Raw genomic sequence first — 21,023 nt, forward strand, 5'->3', positions numbered from 1 at the left:
AAATGTTTGTCCCATTACTTTATCTACTTTCTCGTTTATCTTTTAGGCTTCATAATAACAAAAAGAAGCTTGACATTCTGGCCTTTGTGTTTTTACTGCTTGCTGAGCAAAGAGTAAGGCTAGATTCTGCATGGTGAGGTTAGAATCCTAGGATGACCATGACAAAATGTCACAGCTAGGTGCTTTAAATAATAGATATTTAGTCTTTCCCATTTCTGGGGACTTGAAGACTGAAGTTGAGAAGGCAGCAGGGCCTTGCTCTCTCTGAGATGCTGGGTCGAATCCTTCTTTGCCATCCCTTAGCTTCACCCCTCCTGTCACCCAGGGTCTCTCCATGCACCCATGTCTTCGTGTACTGTTTTGCTCTGTGTTCAAATTTCTCTCTTCTCACAGGGAGACCTGAGATTTCATATCTCACAGGGATACTGGGGCATGTCTCATTTTAATGACTTCATCTTAACTTATCTCATCTGTAATGTTCTACTTCTGATTAGGTGCAGAGTCATAGGTTCTAGCCAGTAAGATCCCAACATAATTCTCTGGGACAACAACTCAACCCATCACTTTAGAGTCGTATAGTTTTAAAGCAAGAAGTCATTCCCCAGACTCTACCATTAACCCTGACTGTCAACTTGTACTCAGTTGTTAAAACAAATTAAAAATGGACCCCAGGCCTGAAAAACCCTTGGGCAGAGACAGCCAGGTAGACAGCACTTGTAAACTCTCCCTTCCTTGATTTTTAAAATTTACCTGAGCCAGATGTGGTGGTACGTGCCTTTAATCCCAGCACTCAGGGAGGCAGAGGCAGGTGGATCTCTGAGAGTTTGAGGCCTACCTGGTGTACAAAGCAAGTTCAGGACAGCCAAGGCTACACAGAGAAACCCTGTCTCAAAAAAACAAACAAACAACCCCCCCCCCAGAACAAAAAACAAAACAAAACACTTTTACCTGAGATGTTTGCTGTAGATGCCTACATGAAAGAAAAATGAAATTTGAAGCTGATCAATCAAGAGCTGCAAGCTCACTTATGTTAGAAGGGTCACCTAGTCAAGTATTTTCTTTACTTTTGCGGGTCCTTTCGCTAAGTGCCTGAACCACTTCTGTTTTGGATCTGGCTAACTGGTAAGCAGCCATTTGCCTCAGTGGCCTCTCTAGACCTGTTTTGTGCCTCAGCCTGCCATGAAACATGACCAGTACTCTTTTTGTGTCACAGCTGGTTGAGTGAAGACAAGACCGCTGACACTGTTGCTGTGTAATTTGTGTGGGGGAAAAAAAAAAAACTGTCCCCAAGTAAAGCAGCCTTCGGTACTGAATCTTGTTTCCCTAGAGGGCAAAGCATCCCCTTCTGAGAGGCTGTTTTTGCCAAGCTTTCCAAACCTGGGGCAGAGCCTGAACTGCCTCAGTCACAGTGTACTTCAGCATTAAAATGATCCCTGTGATGGTTATGCATAGGATTTTTGAAAATTCCACCAGCCCAGCTCAGTTTTGGAAAACCGTCTTTTACACTCTTGGGCCACAGTGAAGGAAGATATGGAGACCTGGGTTTGTTTGTTTTGTTTTGTTTTTTCTCTCTCTCTCTCTGTTTCCCTGTGCACTAAGGCCACTGTGTGGCCTTGAACAAATTGGTATAGAATATCTGGATGGGCCTCAGTTTCCTCAAATATAGTGTGAGACTTGTGACACTCAGACTATTCACTTCCCTGGGTAGCATCACCATCAGATGACAGACATGAGACAGTGTGTTTGACCTACAGGACCCCAAGAGGAGAAGGAGGTGGAGCCACATCACCGATGCACTGGGTTCAGATGGCAGAACTTTTGAGCCACTCATCAGTCATTATTGACTATCTGTTGTTCCCAGAGGAGACAAGCTTACAAGCCTAAATGGAAAAGGAGAAGGATCCATCTCACACAGAATCTTAGTTTTCTTTTATGGCTTGGCTTCCAGGACCAGCTCATTCATCTGTTTGAAAAGAGCAGTTTATCCCTTGGGGTCTACTTATTTCGTCCACTTTCAGATTCTCAATGTTTTCAGTCCAGAGCATGTCTTGAAGAAAAATGCTGTATAAACCACATCAAGTTGGTTTCATTATTCTATCAATAACCTAGGTATGAAAACAGGTCTACAAGCCTTCATCTTTTGGTTTATTATCAAAATGTTGTATTAAAAGTTTCAATTCCAGCACAAGGAAGCTAAGGGATGTGTAATTCATGGGCGGGCAAGGAACACTGAACACTGAACAACGCAGGCAAGCTGGCTGCTTTGGGAAGATCTTCGTTCATTCAGTAAATATTTGATTCCTTTCTGTGTGAGGCAATGTTTGGACAGCAGCGTAGACATGGTTACTATCTTCCTGAAGAAGGGTGGTTTATATGCGGAGTGTTAGTTAAACAAGTCATTTAATTTACTTGAAAGTTTCTGGGGAAGAGTACAGAAGAGACTATGGGAATAATATTTTTCCTAAAAGCCAAAAAAGAATATAGAGAAGAGTGCAAGAAAAAAAAATGTTCAAGTAAAGGGGAGGCCCTTGTAGATAGAGGTAAGGGAGGAGGAGAAGAAGAGCAAGAAGCATAATAGAAGATTTAAGAGAAAATCCATTCATCTGGAGCTTGAGATGCATGCAGGGATGTCACAGTTGGGACAGGGGGTCTGTCTTGTTAAGAAGGTTGGGGTGTTATCCTAGGAACAACAGAAAGACTTTTGAAGGTTTCAAATGCCACTGCCCTGTTGCCACTGCCGTTTCTGGAGGACTCTTGGCTCTGCTGCTGTTCAACAGCTGCTTTATATGAGGATCTTTGTGGGAAAGGCAGAACCAACTGGTAGCACCAAGAGTGCACGCACATGCCAAAACAGCCTAGTGGGGGTGGGGAGGGGTGGGAGAAATCAGATGCTTGTGTTCCACTTGTGAGGTGGAAGGGGCTTTGCCTCCGGCTGGGTCCGTGACAGGATTGCTAGCTTGATGTCATAACTTTCAACAAGTATTTGTGAATGTGAGCATTACTAAGGAAATTGACATCCCTTTAAACAATATGGAACTAATCATCTAAGGACAGCTGACCCTTCAAAGTCCATAGGAACAATTCTTGAGACAAACAGAAGGGACCCTGATTGAAGAGTATAGGCCATTTCTGTGTAGTGACGTTATGGCAGAGGTGACCTAGCCTTGGATTCTTCTATGACTATCAGATGAGAATTGTGTTTTTAAATGACTCCCAGGTGGAATGTTTTGGCACCTCAGCTTCTTTCCTTGCCATCTAGATCTCTGTCTACGTCTTGGTCCACACGGTCCAGCAAAGGTTCTAGCCTGAGAACGATCCATGAGCACTTGTGGTAGAGCTGGTTTCAGGGCAAGCCACTGAATGCTGCTGGTGGTACAATACCGCAATGGATTTTTTGGGGAGATGAGATTACCTAAGACGTTAAAGGGACAGATGCATGGCCCCTGCTCAGTAGCCAGATGCATCTATTCAGTACTTTCAACTCTGAGCAAATGGTACAAAGATGGGGAGAGTTTATACTATGCTGGTGATGATGACAACAAAAAAGACTTGGTAGTGACAATATCTAATAACAGGGAAGGTGTTGTCAAGTTGAGGCATTCCTTGAACCATTCCTCTTCTTCATGACAGTTGCTGTAATAATCTTGCAGCTTAGTCTTCTTTGGTCTCCAAATGCTGTTAAATGTTTTCTAGGCTTGACAACTCATGTTTATGACCTATTCAATATCCTGTGTGTATGTGTCTATGTGTGTACATGTCCATGTGTATGTGGGTGCACATGTATGGGTGTGGAGGCCAAAGGTCAACACTGAATATCTTCCCCCATCACTCTCCGCCTCATTTTTTGAGACAGGGTTTCTATTGAACCTGAAGCTCATCCTAGCGAGGCTGGCTGGCCGGTGAGCTCAGAATCTGTCTGTGTTTGTGCCCTCCCAACTCTGGGGTTTCAGATGCGGCTACCCCAGCCTTTACATGGGTGTTGGGTATCTGAATTCACGTCCTCATGTTTGCATGGCGAGCACTTTGCAGACTGAGCCACTGCTCTCGTCCAAACCTACTAATAAACTCTCTGCTTTGCTAGTCAGTTGTTTCTCCTATTTGTAGATAAGGATCTTGCTTGATCTTGATCCCAATTAAACTTTTCTCCTACATCCATTTCCCTAACAGCTCGAGACTGCTTTGGAACTCCTCTGTCTACAAATCTCTACAAATCTCCCCAAACCTCTGTGTACCTGGATTTTCCCCACTGTTGTTTGACACTCTCCTCATCCCTCAAGTGCTGCCCTTTGTTACCTCAATAAACAATGCTTTTCTCTTTAAACCTGTAATTCTTCCTCTGATAAAGGGGCTGTGGAAGGAGAAGGAAGACAAACATGGTTTCTTTTAACAAGCGGTGGACAAGAATAAAATAAAATTGTGACATTCCATGTCAGAGACCATAAAATTTTCCCAGCCAGGAAATAAATCAAAATAGCCTTGAGTTACCCTGTCCAAAATAAGGCAGTTCTTTTAGAGGGACAGAAAGAGTGAGTTAGTCTAGTCCTGTTTGTCATGACTTTTCTCCATAGCTGCTCAGTGAAGATCTAGAAATACTAGTTCTTAAGAATAATACTCTGAAATAGGAGGCTGGGTGCTCAAGCCTATGATAAACCTCCTGTGTCTTCAGGAGAACAAACTCTGAAGGGATAAAGACTGGCCTCCTAAGCTCTTGGAGGCAGCAGAATATCCTGGCTGATGCTGCTCATGGTTCTGTGAAACACTGAAAGATATAAGCCATTTTCACAGTTTGGCTTAGTGCAGGCCCTGCTTGTGGAGGTAGATATACAGACCAATGGATGTTCAAACAATTAATGTGGAAAATAACCACAAAGCCCTTGTAATGAAGTCAGACACAAGGTTTTTAAATTTCATAATGAAGAGATGTGACTGAAAGCCTGACCATGGTATCTTGAAGTTATTTTTGTTGTCAAGAATAAGTATAATACTTGTGCTCTTATGGGAGGTAGGAACATTCTGGGGAAAGATGCTGAGGAAATATTCTCAAAAAATTGAGTTGTGTTCTTGGATTTCAAACTAGTTACATTTTTTTTTTAGATAGGGTGTCTCTATGAAGCCCAGGATGGCCTTAGCCATTTGGTCTTCTTACCTCAGCTCTCTGAGTGCTGGGATTGCAGACACAAGCCACTACAGCTAGCATGTGGTTTTGGATAAGAAATTATTAATATATAGCTTCATTTAGTGTCCTTTCATGTAGATGGGAAGCGACTGGATAACTTAAAAGGTCCTTTGAGCCCTTAGGTTCAAAATCCTTTTGTTCTTTAGATTTTAAAGACCAGTCTCTGCAAGTTTCTTTTAGTGACAGAAAAAAAGAAGAGAGGAAAAAGTCCAATTACATTTCCAAGGCTAAGCAGAATTAATAGACAACCAAGTTGAAGAAAGGAAATTATAGTGCATGAAATCAACACAGACACTTACTGACAGTAAAGAAAACAAAGAAGAAGAAGAAGAAGAAGAAGAAGAAGAAGAAGAAGAAGAAGAAGTCATTTCCCCCTTCATCACTGTTATTGAAACTCTATAGCAAAATGTTGACAATTGAGAGAACAATACTTGTTCTCCTGGAATGAGTGAGACAGAAGATCTTTCCTATTTAATGAAGCCTCATCCACTGGAGACCACACCCAGAGAGGGCATCTTCATGGCTGACCTTGCTCATGAAAGATCTGAAAGCCAAGAAGGTTGAGGAATATACAGACATAAGACACACAGGGGAAGGAGATAGGAGAGAGGTTAGAATTCACAGGTGGCGGCATCATGAGGAGGCTGAGGCTGGTGAGAAAGGCCTCAAGCAGCAAACGCTGGTTCAGCATCTTTTGGCATATAGTCATGTTTTTTGTTTTTTCCAGCAAATGGTGTTGGAACAATTGGACAATGTAGGCAAGTAATCCAGAGCAGTGGCTCTCAACCTTCCCAATGCTGTGATCCTTTAATATAGTTCCTCATGTTGTGGTGACCTCAACCATAAAATTATTTTCATTGACACTTCATAACTGTAATTTTGTTATGAATTGTGATGCAAATATCTATATGCAGAATATCTGATATACAACCCCTGTGAAAAGGTAGTTCAACTTCCCAAAAGGTTGTGGCTCAGAGGTTGAGAACTGCTGATCTAGAAAGAGCCATTATTATATCTTTCATAAAAATTAAGTCACTTGGGTCACATATTTAAATGTAAACATGCAACATTATAAAACTTTTAAAAGATAACACAGGAGGAAATCTAGGTGATGTTCGGTTTGGTGACACCTTTTTGGATATGCCAAGAGTATAACCCTTGGCAAAAAAGGTTGATAAATGGCACTCCATTAGAATTTAAAATGTACGCCCTGTATATGACAATGCTGAAGACATAAAACGACAAGTCACAAGTAGGGAGAAAAATATTACAAAACACATATTTACCAAGCATTGGTATCTAGCATTAAAAAACCCTCAAAGCTCAACAATAATGAATTAAAATTTTCAATAATCAAAAGAATAATCAAAAGGTCTAAACATCACTTCACTTTAAGAAGCTAACTAGATAGTAGTCAGGCTTATGGAACAGTGCTCAAGAACACACATTTTTAAAAAATCTGCTGATGAAAATGATGAGTCAGTACTGTGCATCTCTGTGAAGGGCTGGAATTCAAAACACTGGCAACAAATGTCCTGAAATGTGTGGAGTGTCAGGGGCTCTTATTCATCACTGCTAGGAGCACAAAATGACCATTTTGGGAGATGATGTTGACAGACCTTACAAAGCTTAATATAGTCTCTCTGATCCATCCATCAGAGTCCAGATACAAACAAAGATGAACACTTATATCTACACAAATATTTACAACAGCTTTACTCATAATTGGCCCAAATTGGGAGCAACCAGTATGCTCTTGAACGAGACCACAGATAAATGGACCATGGTTTATCTAGACAATAGAGTATCATTTAGCTCTAGAAAGCCAACAAAGAATATGGAGAAACCTTCAACACACACTGCTAAGTGAAGGAAGCAAATCTGAAAGCTTGTATGTTGTGTGCAACTGTAGATGCCAAAGTCTGTCTTTGACATTTTACTGGCCTGGCACAAGTCTCTAGGTTGACATGACATAGACTAATAGTAGAAAAGCAAACAGTTACTCAACATTTTGTTTTTATGTAGAAGACCTCATGAATGCATGAAGATCTGAAGATAGATTTACAGCTGAATGATTATACTTTGAACTAGGTGAATAAGGGTGAACTGTGAAGCTGTGATGTGCTTTGGTTTGGGTAGTTGCTCCAACAGATTGGTGGGTAGGAAGGTAAGGGTTTGTCTAAGAATGCACAAAATTCTTTCTGCCTCACCTTGTCATCCTTGATGATATTCTTTTAATATGAGGAGGAAACATTTCCCAGAAGATTTCACTGGCTGCTTTTAAGAAATAAAATGAGGGGGGCTGGAGAGATGGCTCAGCGGTTAAGAGCACTGGCTGCTCTTCCAAAGGACCTGGATTCAAATCCCAGCACCCACATGGCAGCTCACAACTGTCTATAATTCCAGTTCCAGGGGATCTGACACCCTCACACAGACATACGTGGAGGCAGAACACCAATGTAAATAAAATAAAATTATAAAAAAAAAAAAAAGAAATAAAATGAGGGCTCAGGGTCCAGGTGATCTTGTATGTGCTGTTTCTCATGGGGCTCTGAATGTAAAGGACCAGTGTGCTGAATAAGCATATTGGGAGGTGATGAGTTTGTACCTCCTTTGTCCTGAGATGGCCAAACTTTATAGAGATATTTGGGAAGAAAAGAAGGCAGAATTCTATGTGTTTAAAAGAAAGAAAAGAGATGCAATTGTCAAGACATATGGAATTTTTAGAAGACAAAAGAATTCTGTATGATACCATAGCGGTGAGGCACGACACCAGCATTTTTTCAGGGCCATGAAACTTTGAAGACTAGTGGGCGGAAACAATGATGTACACTATGGACAGTCAATGGGTAAAAAATGCAGTGATGTAGCAATATTGGGCCATCATTCGTGTAACACGAGTTATTACTACTAAGAGACCAAGGGTAGAAGATGTCTGTGAGAAAGAACATGTGTGTTACCTATCAGACAGAGGGAGGGGTAAACTTTCAGTTTTATTTTTGCAGGTCCAGTATATACTAACTGCAAGTGCCCAGATGGCCAGAGAAGGCTTTTACTAGCTTGATAATATTAGATAATCTCATTTGCCACCATTCTTAGAAATAATGTGTTTTATCTAGACACTTGGAATCTTTCCAAACCATAGGTGATAGTCACCACTTGCTCTGGCAGTACTCTCATAAGTACAGGCTGTCACTTCTGACCAGCCTTGGGGCTAACAGAGAGCCAGGTGCAAAACAAAGTTCTTTAAAGTGAGGGTTTGAGTACTAGCTGCTAAAAAACTTTTTGGTCATCTAAAGAGAAAGAAAATGTCCCGGTTCTGGCAGCTGGGACAGAAAAGTGAATTTCTATAGCCCTCGGTAAAAAGAGTGTGCTTTCAGCATTCTCCACACACATTTGCAGTACAAGCCAGCTTCAAGAAGTTAAACAGTCAGCTGAAAAATGTCCTGTTCAATCGTGTACAAGATCAGCATTTTCATGCCCTCCCTCCAACTCAATTATACTGAAGGAATGAAAACTTAAAAAAATTACCTCAGCAAATAATTTGTTGGTCATTTTACCATTAACAGTTTGTTGTTTGCTTGTATTTTTTGAGACAGCGCCTCACTATATATCTTTTGCTGGCCTAGAACACTATCTGTAGCTCAGGCAGGCTTTGAGCATGTAGCAATCCTTCTGTTTTGTCTTTCAGGAACTAGGGTTATATATGTGCTGCTAGAGGCCGGTTAGCATTTAAAATGTAACTTACATCTGCTACATAAAACTGCTGTTTGATTTTGCTTCCCCAGAAATGAAACACTTTTCTTTTCATTTCTAATTACATTTATTAATGTATGTATTGGGGGGTGGGGCATGCATGGGCCATTGCGTGCTCATAGAAGCCAGAGGATGACTTTTGGGAGGAGATTTTGTTCTTCCACCATGTGGGCCCCTGAAGTTGAGCACAGGTTCTCAGGCTTGACACAAGAGCCTTTACCTGCTGAGCCATCCTACCAGTGCCCAAACACTTTCTTTTAAAATATAAATCTATTGCTTTTGTATAAGCTAGTTTATACATGTCCTAGAAACTTGTTTATTTAAGCCCGAGGATCTCAAAATTTTCTATTTTCAAAATAGCTCAGAAGAAGACAGAATGGTTATTAAAGATGTTTTTATAAGTTTGGTGAAATAGATGGCTCTTTTTTTATCTCCTGTTCGGGTAGTCATGTGCCATGTTTGATAATTTCCTTTGCAGACACCCCAAATCAGATGGCTCATTAGCTATGCCCTGGAGCTGCTGGTACACCAGGCTCTTGCTGTGTTGACATGGAGCTTCTGTTGGCTCCAGAGTTAAACAAGGCAGGAAGGGCTAGCCCGCATACTCTGGGGTGCTGCATGGCAACCTGCAATATCATTACCACCAAAGGGGCTGGTTCCCTTTGAAAAGGAGACAGAAATGCTGGCTTCTTCCAACAGCAAAGAGATCTGAAGGCGTCACACATTTCTTTGGGTCTTGTAGACCGAGATCTACAGCAAGTGAGGACACGGGAGACACTGCAAGCAGCCAGCTGCGACCACAGTGGGGGAGAAAAGCAGAAAATCTTTGCGTATTGTTTCAGATGTTTAAAATACCCTCCCAGAAGGGACCATCACAACAGTAAAACTACAACAAAGAATAAGCCCAAACAAACACCCAGCATAGCAAGTGTATTGATGTGCCGCTCAGCAGGAAGGACAGCAAGAAAGAACAAAGGAACTGGAAACCAAGTTCAGCTCACATGCACATGGCAGGGAGAGAGAGAGCGAGCAAAACAGTTGGAAACAAAACCACTTCTAAGCAGTGGAAAGACCTATAGGAAACTTTCCAAATTAGAAAAAAAAAGTTAGAAAACAGTAAACTTTGCATGGTTTTGGTTTTATAAAACAAAGAGGGTTTTTGAAGGTAGTGAAAGGGATAAAAACACATCTCCGAAACTCTTTCCTCATGTTTTCCCCAGTACTGATCACCTCTTAGCTGTTTACTGTCCTGATTTAGGTGGGAATGAAAATATTTTCACTGAGAAATATTTGAAAGATTCATAAAAGCACAGCAGGAGCCTTAAAACCTCCTAAAGAAAATGTGAAGTTTATCATATTTCAGAGACCACGAATAAAGATGTATATTATGAAAACGATTCTGAGGATTGTGCAATCCATGACTGGACTGGGTAAAACCGTGGATTTGAAATAGTTGGGGGATCCTCGCCTCAGCTGTCACAGGTAGGATTAGTCGCACTACTCTGGGTTTCAGATTCTCATGGGGGAAAGAAAGTATTCTTTCCTTTAACTGCAAAACCGAGGCTTCCCATGCTTACGTGGTCCATAGAGAGTTGACCATGGAACTCAATAGCTGACATGGCGGTTGAAACTCAAAGCTTAACTCAATGATAACTGGTAATGAGAGTCTTTTTGGTGATTCTTTAAAATCCTTTGAAATCTCAAAACCAAAATTCAGAAATATGATAAAACAAAAGAGCCTAACACGTTAATAACACTAGTTCGTCCATAGAACTTGCCATGTTACCTTAAGCACAGCAGCTCAGCATTGTGATATACTATGCATCATTTACAAAGAACTGCACAAACACATCAAACACACCTGTTCCTGTTAGTTGTGGTAACCAGAAAAACGATTTCTTGCTCTAACATGGCCATCCTGAAGGCAGCTTAGGAGCAAAAGTAACTTTCATGGAAGCAAGCGAGAGATCAGCCAGGTGTGGTGGCACATAGCTGTAATCGTAGCACTTGAGTGGAAGAGGCAGGAGGATCTAATTCAAGGTTACCCTTGGCTATGCAGTGATTTCAATGCCAGCCTGGGCTACATCAGAGCCCTTTTCAAAAATCAAAACAACAAACATCACTATTTAAAACAAATGCTTTTGTTGTAGATGGAATATCAATGAGAACAAGTAAAACCTCAGATTTCCAAATCTGAATTGGAAGTAATGATATTTACCCATGATGTAATGCATTCCTTAGAGCTCCTCACTGAAAGGGTTTGGAAATGTAGTTACCAATCATCGGTAATAAGGAACTCTAGCTTTTGTACTGTGATCTCGGAAAACCATTTCTCACTCTAACTAATCTGTGTGGTGGCACTTGGGAGGTGGAGCCAGGAGAATCAGTATTTCAAGGACATCCTTGGCTACATAATGATTTAAAGGCCAGCCTGGGCTTCATGAGACCCCCTTTCCAAAAATCAAAGCAACAAACAAACATACAAACAAAACAGATCTGTCAAAATAATTCAGAAGCCAGATCGAATTGGCCTTCACTTACCAACGGGTGATTTTTCCTTAAGTAAAAATAAAAGCAATAATGACCTAAAATGCATCAAGTATGTTTAAATCAATAACTGATAATTATAGGTGCTAGGGACCAATTCGTTATCTTCTAATTTGGCAAGTAAAGAATGAAGCATTTGTCTCATGTTTTGTTTATAAGCAGCAGATTAAGCTAACCAAACAGCCACAGAGAAGCTAGTCATTATGAGGCCTACAGTTGGTGATAAACAATCTTGTCAGAAAAGAAATCAGGTTACTTGCCCATGACCAGAGCACCTTCCTCCTTCTTTCTGATTTCCTGTCGTGACCTTTTAAAGCTTAGTTTCCTCCAACTGAACTGTATGCAGGATGTAGGATTTCTCTAAAACACAGTAGTTGAAGGTGCAGTGATGTCCCAGAAAAGTAAAACGTGAGCGCATGCCTATTTAAAAGTCTTCTAATGGCTAAAAAAAAATGCAAAAAACAGATAGGTGAAATGAATTTTTATATAAAAAAAAAAACCAAACAGTTCAATCTCAAATGTCTAAAAATACTACCATTTAAACACACACACACAAATCAGCAAAACATTTAATATTGTTTTTATCTGGTCTTTGAAATTGGTGTGTGTGCTTTATACTTCAGTTTAGACTAGCTACATGTCTCTACACAACACCACAAATTTACAGAATCCATTCTACATCTCAGCATGTAATCAAGCTGTGCCCTCCAGAATATCAGCTCCACAACGCGAGTGACTTCAGCCCCAAGCAGCCTTATGACCTCCTGATGTCATTTTCACAGTAAAAGAAAAATAGAGGAAGTGACTTCTAAGGACTGAATGCTTGTGTTTCACACCTCACCCCCCTTCTTCACAGGTTGAGGCCTAATCCCTCAAATGAGGTCTGAAATTGGGCCTGTGTTAGTGGTTAGGTCACAGGGCTGATATGGGTGCCTTTGTAAGAAAATAACCTCGAGACCTTGCTTCACATGAGACCTGCCTCTCTCTCTGCCCTCTTGACCCTTCATGGATGCAGCAAGGGAGTGGCTATCTGCAAACTAGGAAACTGGCTCTTACCAGACACCAGGCCTGTCAGTGGGATTGTGCTGCTGCAGGGCCGTTCATCCAGATAATGTGTTAATGAGATATTCTTCCCTCCAACAAGCAGTGGTCCTGTTTAGAAGGAAGCCGTGGGGGTTGGGGGACAGCAAAGGACGCTTCTTGGCCTCAGGACACACGGAACGAGCACGTTCTGGCTCTTCACAAGAAAGGGAAAAGTGAGGCCACCACACCCAAGCTTTCAGCTCTTCTACGTCACTTTCAATGTGTGCTATGGTTGTATGTTAGCATCCATGAGACTGTTACAGAGACCCCGGGGATACCAAATTCTGCAGATGCTCCGGTGCCTTATGTAACATGCACAGTATTTTCTTACAACTTATGCACAGCCTATGCATTCTTTAACTTACCTCTACACTACTCACAACAGCCAGGACTATACAAATGCTGGGCCAAACATTATTATGTTGTATGGTTTAGGGAATAACATCAAGAATAAAAATTGCCAAAGTTACATTAAGTGTTTTTAAAATGTTTCCCTTTAAAAATTGTGCGTGTGTGTGTGTGATGATGATGATGATTGTGTAAGTGGGCTTCATGTGTGCCATGACATCTGTATGGAAGTCAGGGGACAACTTTTGGGAATCAGTTCTTTCCTTCTTTCATCTTCCACTGTGTGCTTGAAGGATTGGAGCCAGACCACCAGGCTTGTGAAGCAAGCACTTTTACTTGCAGAGCCATCTTGCTAGCCCTTTAAAAATAGTTTCAATTTGAGTTTGGTAGCTTTATACACAAGGAGACAACAAATATGAGGGTTATGCCTATTAATATATGGCTAAAAGTTAGCACTGGAAAAGTCCAGATACATACTTCATTGATTTGTGGGGACTGGGTAGTGTTCTTTGAAGCTGAACTCAAAGTAATGTTACAATACAATCTAGATGAACAACTGCTGGTTTGTGTTAATGAAGCCAAGGACTGTTCTTTGACTATGGAAACAAATACTGTACATATCACTGACATATTTAATGAACAACACTAATGAAAAAAACTGAGAGAATTGTCTTTAAAATATAGACTTAGGAAAGGATGGACACTGTTTCCACTCTTATTTAATATAGCAATTGAAGCCTTCTAGAGAAGAGGAAGACAAAAAGAGGTGTAAAAAAAAAAGGTCAAATTATCTCTAGTTGCAGACAATATGATCTCACACTTAGAAAAAAAAAGAGAAAGCTTTTAGAACACATTCAGTAATGTTGAAGGATACAAAATCAACAACAACAAATGGTAGCTTTTCTAAATGTCAATAGTAAACCTGCAGAGAAAAGAAAACAGGAAATATATCCCATTCACAACAGCTTTAAAAATACCTATGAATAAACCGAAATAAGAAGAAGATGATAGGCGCTCTCTCTCTCTGACACACACACACACACACACACAAAATGTTGTTTTACTGAAGTTATGATACTTAGGTTCATAGTGTTCCACACCCAAGAGCCATAGACCATCTAACAACCCCCCAGTGCCTAGCATGAGAAACCTTTCCTCAAGTTGTTGGTCAGGGGACTCGAAGACACTCCTAAAATAATATAGACTATTGCTGTTGCCCTTGGTTGCCTTCCAGAATTTGAAGGTTGGATTCTAGTGCTGAAGAGAGCACATACTTTGGACACGCCATTTGGAGGAATCCAGCTGGAACTGACCTGGAAGCCATCTCCCCTGAGGACTAGCTCCATGGTATCAGAAGGTACTATGTAAGCTGCTAGGGTAGAAAGCAATCAACAGTTGTACCCAGCTGTAAAGTCCATGAATCACAGTAACGGCAAGATGTCCCCTAAGGTACGAATGGTGGTACTTAAACCTGGGGGGAGGGGTTAACCATCAGGCATGCGATTGGACTTAAGGGCTGCTCAATAGGAGATAATTTATGTTTGAGACTGTAAACACAGACAACTATCTGTGGCTAGTGAGGTCATGGTCCCTCAAGGAAACTTACTACTTCCACTTTCCTAAACCAGTGTAATTTTTAACTGCATTGCAAATGTTTATCCTTATGCTCACAGATAAATGTAATTCTCACCCCTCATCTGAGAAGCTCCTCTCTCCAGCAGATGACGGTCATCACATTAAGCTTTAACTAGTCAAAACTGCAGAAAAGAACTGACTATATGAGATGCTCAACACTAATTGATATATCTACAACACAACCCTGAACCTAGGGGTTAGATAACATCAAGCATAAGGAGGAAGAAAGATCGTAAGAGCCAAAGAATCATCATGTCTACCATGAGGTAGTGTCTTCTATACATGGCAAGGAAGCTGAACCCATGAAACCTTTAAGATATAGTCACCCAAATAAGACCAGCACAATGACAACATAAGACCTGCCTCTCAGATGAAGAGCTACAGATAATTAAAGACTGCTGGGAAAAGCAGAATTACTTTTCTTCCGGGTTGAGTCCCTTGTGCACATGTGCACACATGCATACACATAATAATTAATTATTATCACACACACCAATAATAATTAAGAAAGAAGTAATGAATTTGAAGGAGAGCTTGGGATACATGGGAATAGTTCTAGGGGTAAAGAGAGAGTTGGAAATGATGCAAGTGCAGGACTCATTCATATATGAAAGTTTCAAAAATATTCTAAAAATTGGATTAAAAATAAGGTATGTTTAAATTCTTCCTCTCCAAAAAAGTAGGAAAATGAAAAATAAATTGAAGAAGACACTAGGCATAAGACAGATAATCCATACGCCTTGAATGGCAGAATTGACTTTGTGAAAATTACTATATTAGCAAAATCAAAATGCCTGATCTCAAATTATACTACAGAGCCAGAGTGACAAAGAAAGCATAGTATTCAAACAGAAAGAGAGACGTAGACTAATAGGACACAATAGAAAACCCAGAAGTGAACCCACACATCTTATGGACACTAATATTAGAAATGGCATTGAAAATATACCCTGAAAAAAATACAGCCTGGTTAACAAATGATGTTGGTAAAACTGGATGTCTAACAACAGAAGAATGAAATTATGATTGCATCACTCGCCCTACAGCTATATTGGTGTGAGTAAAAACTGGGCAGCCACCGTGGAGATCAGTATGGGGAGTGGTGGGGTTCTCAAACAAGGACAAATAGAACTATCATAGGGCAAACTATACTGCCCCTGGGCATATAGAACCAAAGAAGTCTATATCCTGGGCAGAGATTCTCACACATCCCCGTTCATAGAAGTTCTACTTACAATCAGGAAAAGGAATTGGACTAGATGTCCATCAACAGATGAATGACTAATGAACACGTGATACATACACAAAATGAAATTATATTCAGGGGTAAAGAAAAGTGAACTTATGGAACGTGAAAAAATGGGTAGATCTGGAAACTATTACATTAAGTAAAATAATTCAGACTCAGAAAGGCAAATATTGCATTAACTTTTCACGCATGTGTCCAAGATATTAATTTTTATATGTGTGCTTATGTGGATGTGGGTGTAGCTATAGGTTATATAACTAGGAAGGAGCCATAAAAAAGAAAAAGAGATTTTAAGGAAGGAGGGTTAACAGAACACACCGTATGAAAGTGAAAAGGGACTAGTGAGGACTGAGAGTACAAGGGTAGGATGGGGTGCAGGCACGCGATGGGGGGAAGGCAGGAGGAAGGATCAACCCAAGCAAAATTTGAAAAACAACAAAACCTGTTACTTCCTATGCTAATTTAAAAGCAAGCAAATTGGAAGAGGTAACAAAAAGAGAGAAATGATCAGCTTAGTAAACAAAAGGGATGTTCTTAGACAGAGACCTCAAATGGTATGGCCAAGGTGCAGTTCTGTCCCTGCAAGCCTCAGAGAAGACAGCCTGTGGGGCACTGGTTACATTTTTCTGTTAGGGTTTCTGATGGTGAAACAGGCCCAGTGGGGACATAGATTGATTCCTCCCCACCTCCACAACAGTGTTCTCATTTCCTTGTAGACTTGTGTTTGTACCCTTGTCCTAGTCCACACATCCCTAGTGACTTCCCTGTGAGGTGACTTCTTGTTGGTTGACTGAGCCCAGTGGTTCTACACCTGTTTGCAGAGTGTAACTCTAACTCCCAGTCAAGGGAGAAATGAAATGAATCCTACCTTGCTGAACCTGAACCTTTAACCACCATTTCCATTATTTGTCTTTAAACTGGTCAGTCCATCCTTTCCCTGCTTCATTTTTTTTTTAAATGTCAACTTCATATTTACATTCGTCCCTGCCTCAAGGCATACCAGAATCTTCCTGGTACTGAGTTCAGCTAACATAGAGTGACACAAGCTGGGTGAAGTTATGCATGGGGTAACAAAGAGGCAGTAGAGGGCTGGAAAGGCCCTGGAGCAAAGGCTTTTTGCTGCCTTCTCTCTAGCAAAGCCTGAATTTAGTACAGACTTTCTTTTTCAAGACAGAGGAAAAACAGAGACAAACAAGAATGTCTTGGAAAGAAGAACGAAAAATAAAAAACTTAAAACAAACCCAAAATATTGGATACTTTTTTTTTCTTCCCAAACTAAACTCTTGACTGAAGAAGGATAGGAGGAAGTGAGCCCAAACTTTAGGGAATCCTGCCTTAAAAACACACTACTCAGGTTAAGGGAAAGGCAGTCCTGGCCAAGCTCCTCCTCTAGACACAGTAGATCTCTATTTAACTCTTCACTGAGTCAGGAGTTGGAAATGGAGATAAAATGGGGACAATAAGAAAAATTTAGAAGATGGTGGCCAGCATTTGGGACTGGGAGGAGAGGGGTGGCCAAGAAGATGGCCAAGTCCGACTGGAAAGAAAGAGCAACTTCCTCAAAAATTCTTCCTGCCCTCCACGGGGGATCGCTGGTTGGTTAGCACAGTATTGCGGATTTCTGGTTTAACCCACCACCTATCTTATGCTATGCAATAATTCCCTCACATTATTACAAACCTTCAGTAAATTTCTGCTGCAGAGCACGTTCATGGTGTTGGAAGGAGGGGCTACTAAAGCAAAACATACTAAGAAGGGAGACAGCCATGGGTAGGAACCCAGAATAATAGCTTGGTCATATGGATGGAGAAAATACCATCTGGAGAAATAAACAATAATATGACTGGAAAATGAGGATGCTAGTTTCTTAGATTAAAAAGTTCAAAGATTCGCATCTCTAATACATTTACTAAAACTCTGTCTCAGAAAGCTGGGGTATATCAAAGCACACTGGCATTAAAATATTTGAAACCTGCCACACCCATGATTATCAACTTTCTGTTCTAGAACTAGGAGCACATCAGTAAAAATTCTAAGGGTTGTTGTTGACTTTATTATACTAGGTGAAGATTTTTTTTTGGAGTTATCACCATTGTCCCATAAACAAAGAGCACTTTACTACACATATGCGCAAAATAGAAAGAACATAATGAAATATGTTCCAGTATGTATTTGATTTTATTTAACTTCATCTTAACTCTTCTTTAGGCTCTTGTTCATTGCCTCATTTAGTTTGGCAGAATGTATTTATAAAACTCTGAATTACTGAGCAGAGCACAACTGTGCCCCTGGCCTCAACATTTCAAGTATTCAAGGAAGGTCAAGCAGGTGAGCTCAACTGCAAACAGACCAGCCTGTGTGGAGTAGAGGAATTTCCACAGTTCTAAGGGGGAAAGGCAGAAGCAGGAAAACAAACAGACAGACAGACAGACAAACCCCACAGCAGTTAGTCCTCCTGAAGGGATGCATTCTTGTAATCTCAGCAGTGAGAAAGAGGGGATAAGTTTGAGGCCAGCTTGGTCAAGAGGACTCTACTTCAGCAAGCAGGCTTGAGAGAGGGCTCAGCAGTTAAGAGCACAACATACTGCTCTTCCAGAGGACCTCGGTTCAGTTCCCGCTACACTCACGTTAAGTAGCTCACAATTGCCTACGATTCCAGTTCCTGGGGCGGGGGTGAGAGGTGGAGAAGGGGGGTGGAATAGGGAAGGGAGCTGGGGCAGGCTGGGGGGGCGGGGGTACAGAGGATAGGGTGGGGGTCTGGTCCCCTCTTCTGTTCCTCTGTAGGCACCACACAAGCACGGGGTGCACATACATATCTGCAGGCGCTCACATACTGCTACAATAAGAACAAAGTAAACCTTAGAGAAAAGAGAGGAAAAGAAGAAAAATAAACAAAGCGTCTCGTTTGTCTCCCAGCAGAACTGCGAGAAACACCAAAGCCTGTCACGATTTTCTTTGCCCGTGCTATTTCATGCAGGACCAAGCTGACAATATACCACAGAGACGATGGGCTTTTCAAGACTCTCATCCAGTTCCAGGAAACCACAGGGTTAGAAACCTATCTTAGACATCAGCCAGCTGGTGGGCATCCCACACCTGGCAGGAGGAGTCCCTTGTGGGGGGTATAGAAAATTAAAAAACTGCCCCCTCTCATCTCTATGCAATGGCATGGCTTTGCACCGGCATCTCTGCTTACTTCCGGGAATTACCTTAGGTTACGGTCAGGCAGTGCAGGGCGAGGACTCTGCTGCCATGGAGACAATGCCATGGGATTTGGTGCCAGGTGGGAGATGGAGAACTTGGGGTAGGTTTCTCAGCGCGCACAGCAGACAGGCACTGGACAGTAATGGCATTCTTCAGGAATGGAGTTTCTGAATTGCAACCCTGACTGAGTATCCATCAGGTACGGAAAGGTGGAGAGGTGTTCTAACATCTGGTTCTGAAATGCCCCAAGGTGCAGGGCATAGTGAGGGACGCACAGACGCATTTATATAGGAAGCAGACACAGACCAGGAGGCATCCTGGAAAGCCACCACTCTTAGAGCTATCGTGTTTGAAGGAAAATGGGAATTATATGCACCACCTTACATAATCAGATAAACCAGAGGCACGGTTGCTGAAATGATTCTCTTCACTCCCTGTCTCACCACAACTCTTGTCAAACAGAACTTTCACAGAAATTTTCACCCTTATTTGTAATCAGAGCCTGGACGGATCACCTGAGCGTCACAGTTACAACGTCTTTGACTCGTTTTTTTTTTTTTTTAAATACAAGCAAACGGTGTCGTAACGGTAGCGGAGACCTGTCCACTCTGACACGGTTTCCGTTTCTGAGCACTTCTGCTTTCCCGATAGATAGATAGATAGATAGATAGATAGATAGATAGATAGATAGATAGATAGATAGATAGATAGATGGAAGGATCCGCAGGAGGTTAGGAACAGGTTTGTCCTCCCCCTCCCTCTCCGTCTTCCCGAGAACAGAGCCATCCAGACTTCCTGGAAAAAGGCCGAGCCTGAGCCAGGATCCGCAGAAGATGCGGGTCCCAGCGTCTCCGCAAAGCCCGGGAATGGTAGCGACCAGGCCGGGATGGGCGTGAGGGGAAGCGGCGCGGTGCCCGGAGCGGTGCCCGGAGCGCGCGCCCAGGCTGAGGCAGGGGCAGAGACTGCCTTGCAGGAGAGGTCGGGAGAGGGTTCCCCCGTCCCCCGAGGTCCCCCGAGGGCAATTCCGAGGGCAGCCGGTGGTACCGAGGGGGCCTGGCCATGTCGGAAGTTGGGGTCAGCGGTCTGAGCGCGCTGCTTACCTGGCCGGGGAGGCTGGTGTGGTTGAAGGCGTAGATGTCCTCGGTGCTGAGGCTCACCACCCCGCTGTAGACGCGGTCGAAATCGGCGCCCCTGGCGGGGTCGCGCGGATCGCGGGGCGGCTCTGCCTGGTGGCCGGGGGCCGCCGCCCGCAGGAGCCAGGGCAGCGCGCAGAGCAGCGCCAGCCGCGGGCGGCCGAGCATGGTGGCAGCCCGCGAAGGGGGCGAGCGAGCGCGGGGATGGTCCTTCCAAAGCTGCCGGTTCAGCCGCTCGGCGCTGTGTGGCCGGGGCCCCGCCGAGCCCAAACGCCCGCGGCGTGCCGGAGAGGCGCAGATCGGACACGGAGGTGCCACCTGAGGGTCTCCAAAGGAGGTCACGCGTGTGGGGAAGGGGGGACGGGAGACGTGAGGGCCGGCGAAGGCTGCTCTTCCCCCGGGTTTTTGAGTCTTCCCTTTCTCATCGCTGAGAGAACCCCCACTTACCCAGCGAGAATTTTCTCTGACCTCTTCCCTCTCACCCTCAGGCTACCAACAAATCCCTCAGAGAAGCTGACTAGAAGAATCTAGGTGACCGGCCACCAGGGAAGGATTCGGGTGCAAGTCAAATGAATGAGCGCTCGAGCTGCGGGCGAACAGGAAGCGAGAGAGTGCGGCTCTGGGGTGCCCCAGCCTGTTTTTACGGTCGCCTCCCCGCAAGGACTCCTGCAGGTGTGAAACGTCGCTCACTGGCGAGCGGCCCTGCCTTCACAGAAGCCCTTCCTCAGGCACCTGCCTTATTTCCTTATTACTCCTGCTCTGCAGGGAGGAGGCACTCGCGTCATCCCTCCCTTGCCATATGTTGCATGCATGTAAATATGCACAGTTACAAAATATAAAGATATGGTCCAGAGAACAGTCCCCGGCTCGGCTTGAAGACTGCTTCCGGAAT

The 21,023-nt window shown here is 42.8% G+C and overlaps 1 protein-coding gene across 2 annotated transcripts in view; it reads right to left on the bottom strand.

Moving 5' to 3' along the window:
• The window catches only part of Sidt1 (SID1 transmembrane family member 1), an 84,906-nt gene extending 64,283 nt beyond the window's left edge, over nt 1-20,623 (bottom strand). For both annotated transcript variants that reach the window (XM_060370463.1, XM_060370462.1), the window contains exon 1: nt 20,099-20,623. In XM_060370463.1, the coding sequence (XP_060226446.1) occupies nt 20,099-20,299 (201 nt within the window). In that variant the 5' untranslated portion in view covers nt 20,300-20,623. The remainder of the gene's footprint in view (nt 1-20,098) is intronic.
• Between the last annotated feature and the right edge of the window lie 400 nt (nt 20,624-21,023).

The sequence above is a fragment of the Meriones unguiculatus genome, chromosome 17, assembly GCF_030254825.1.
Source record: "Meriones unguiculatus strain TT.TT164.6M chromosome 17, Bangor_MerUng_6.1, whole genome shotgun sequence".
NCBI lineage: Eukaryota > Metazoa > Chordata > Mammalia > Rodentia > Muridae > Meriones > Meriones unguiculatus.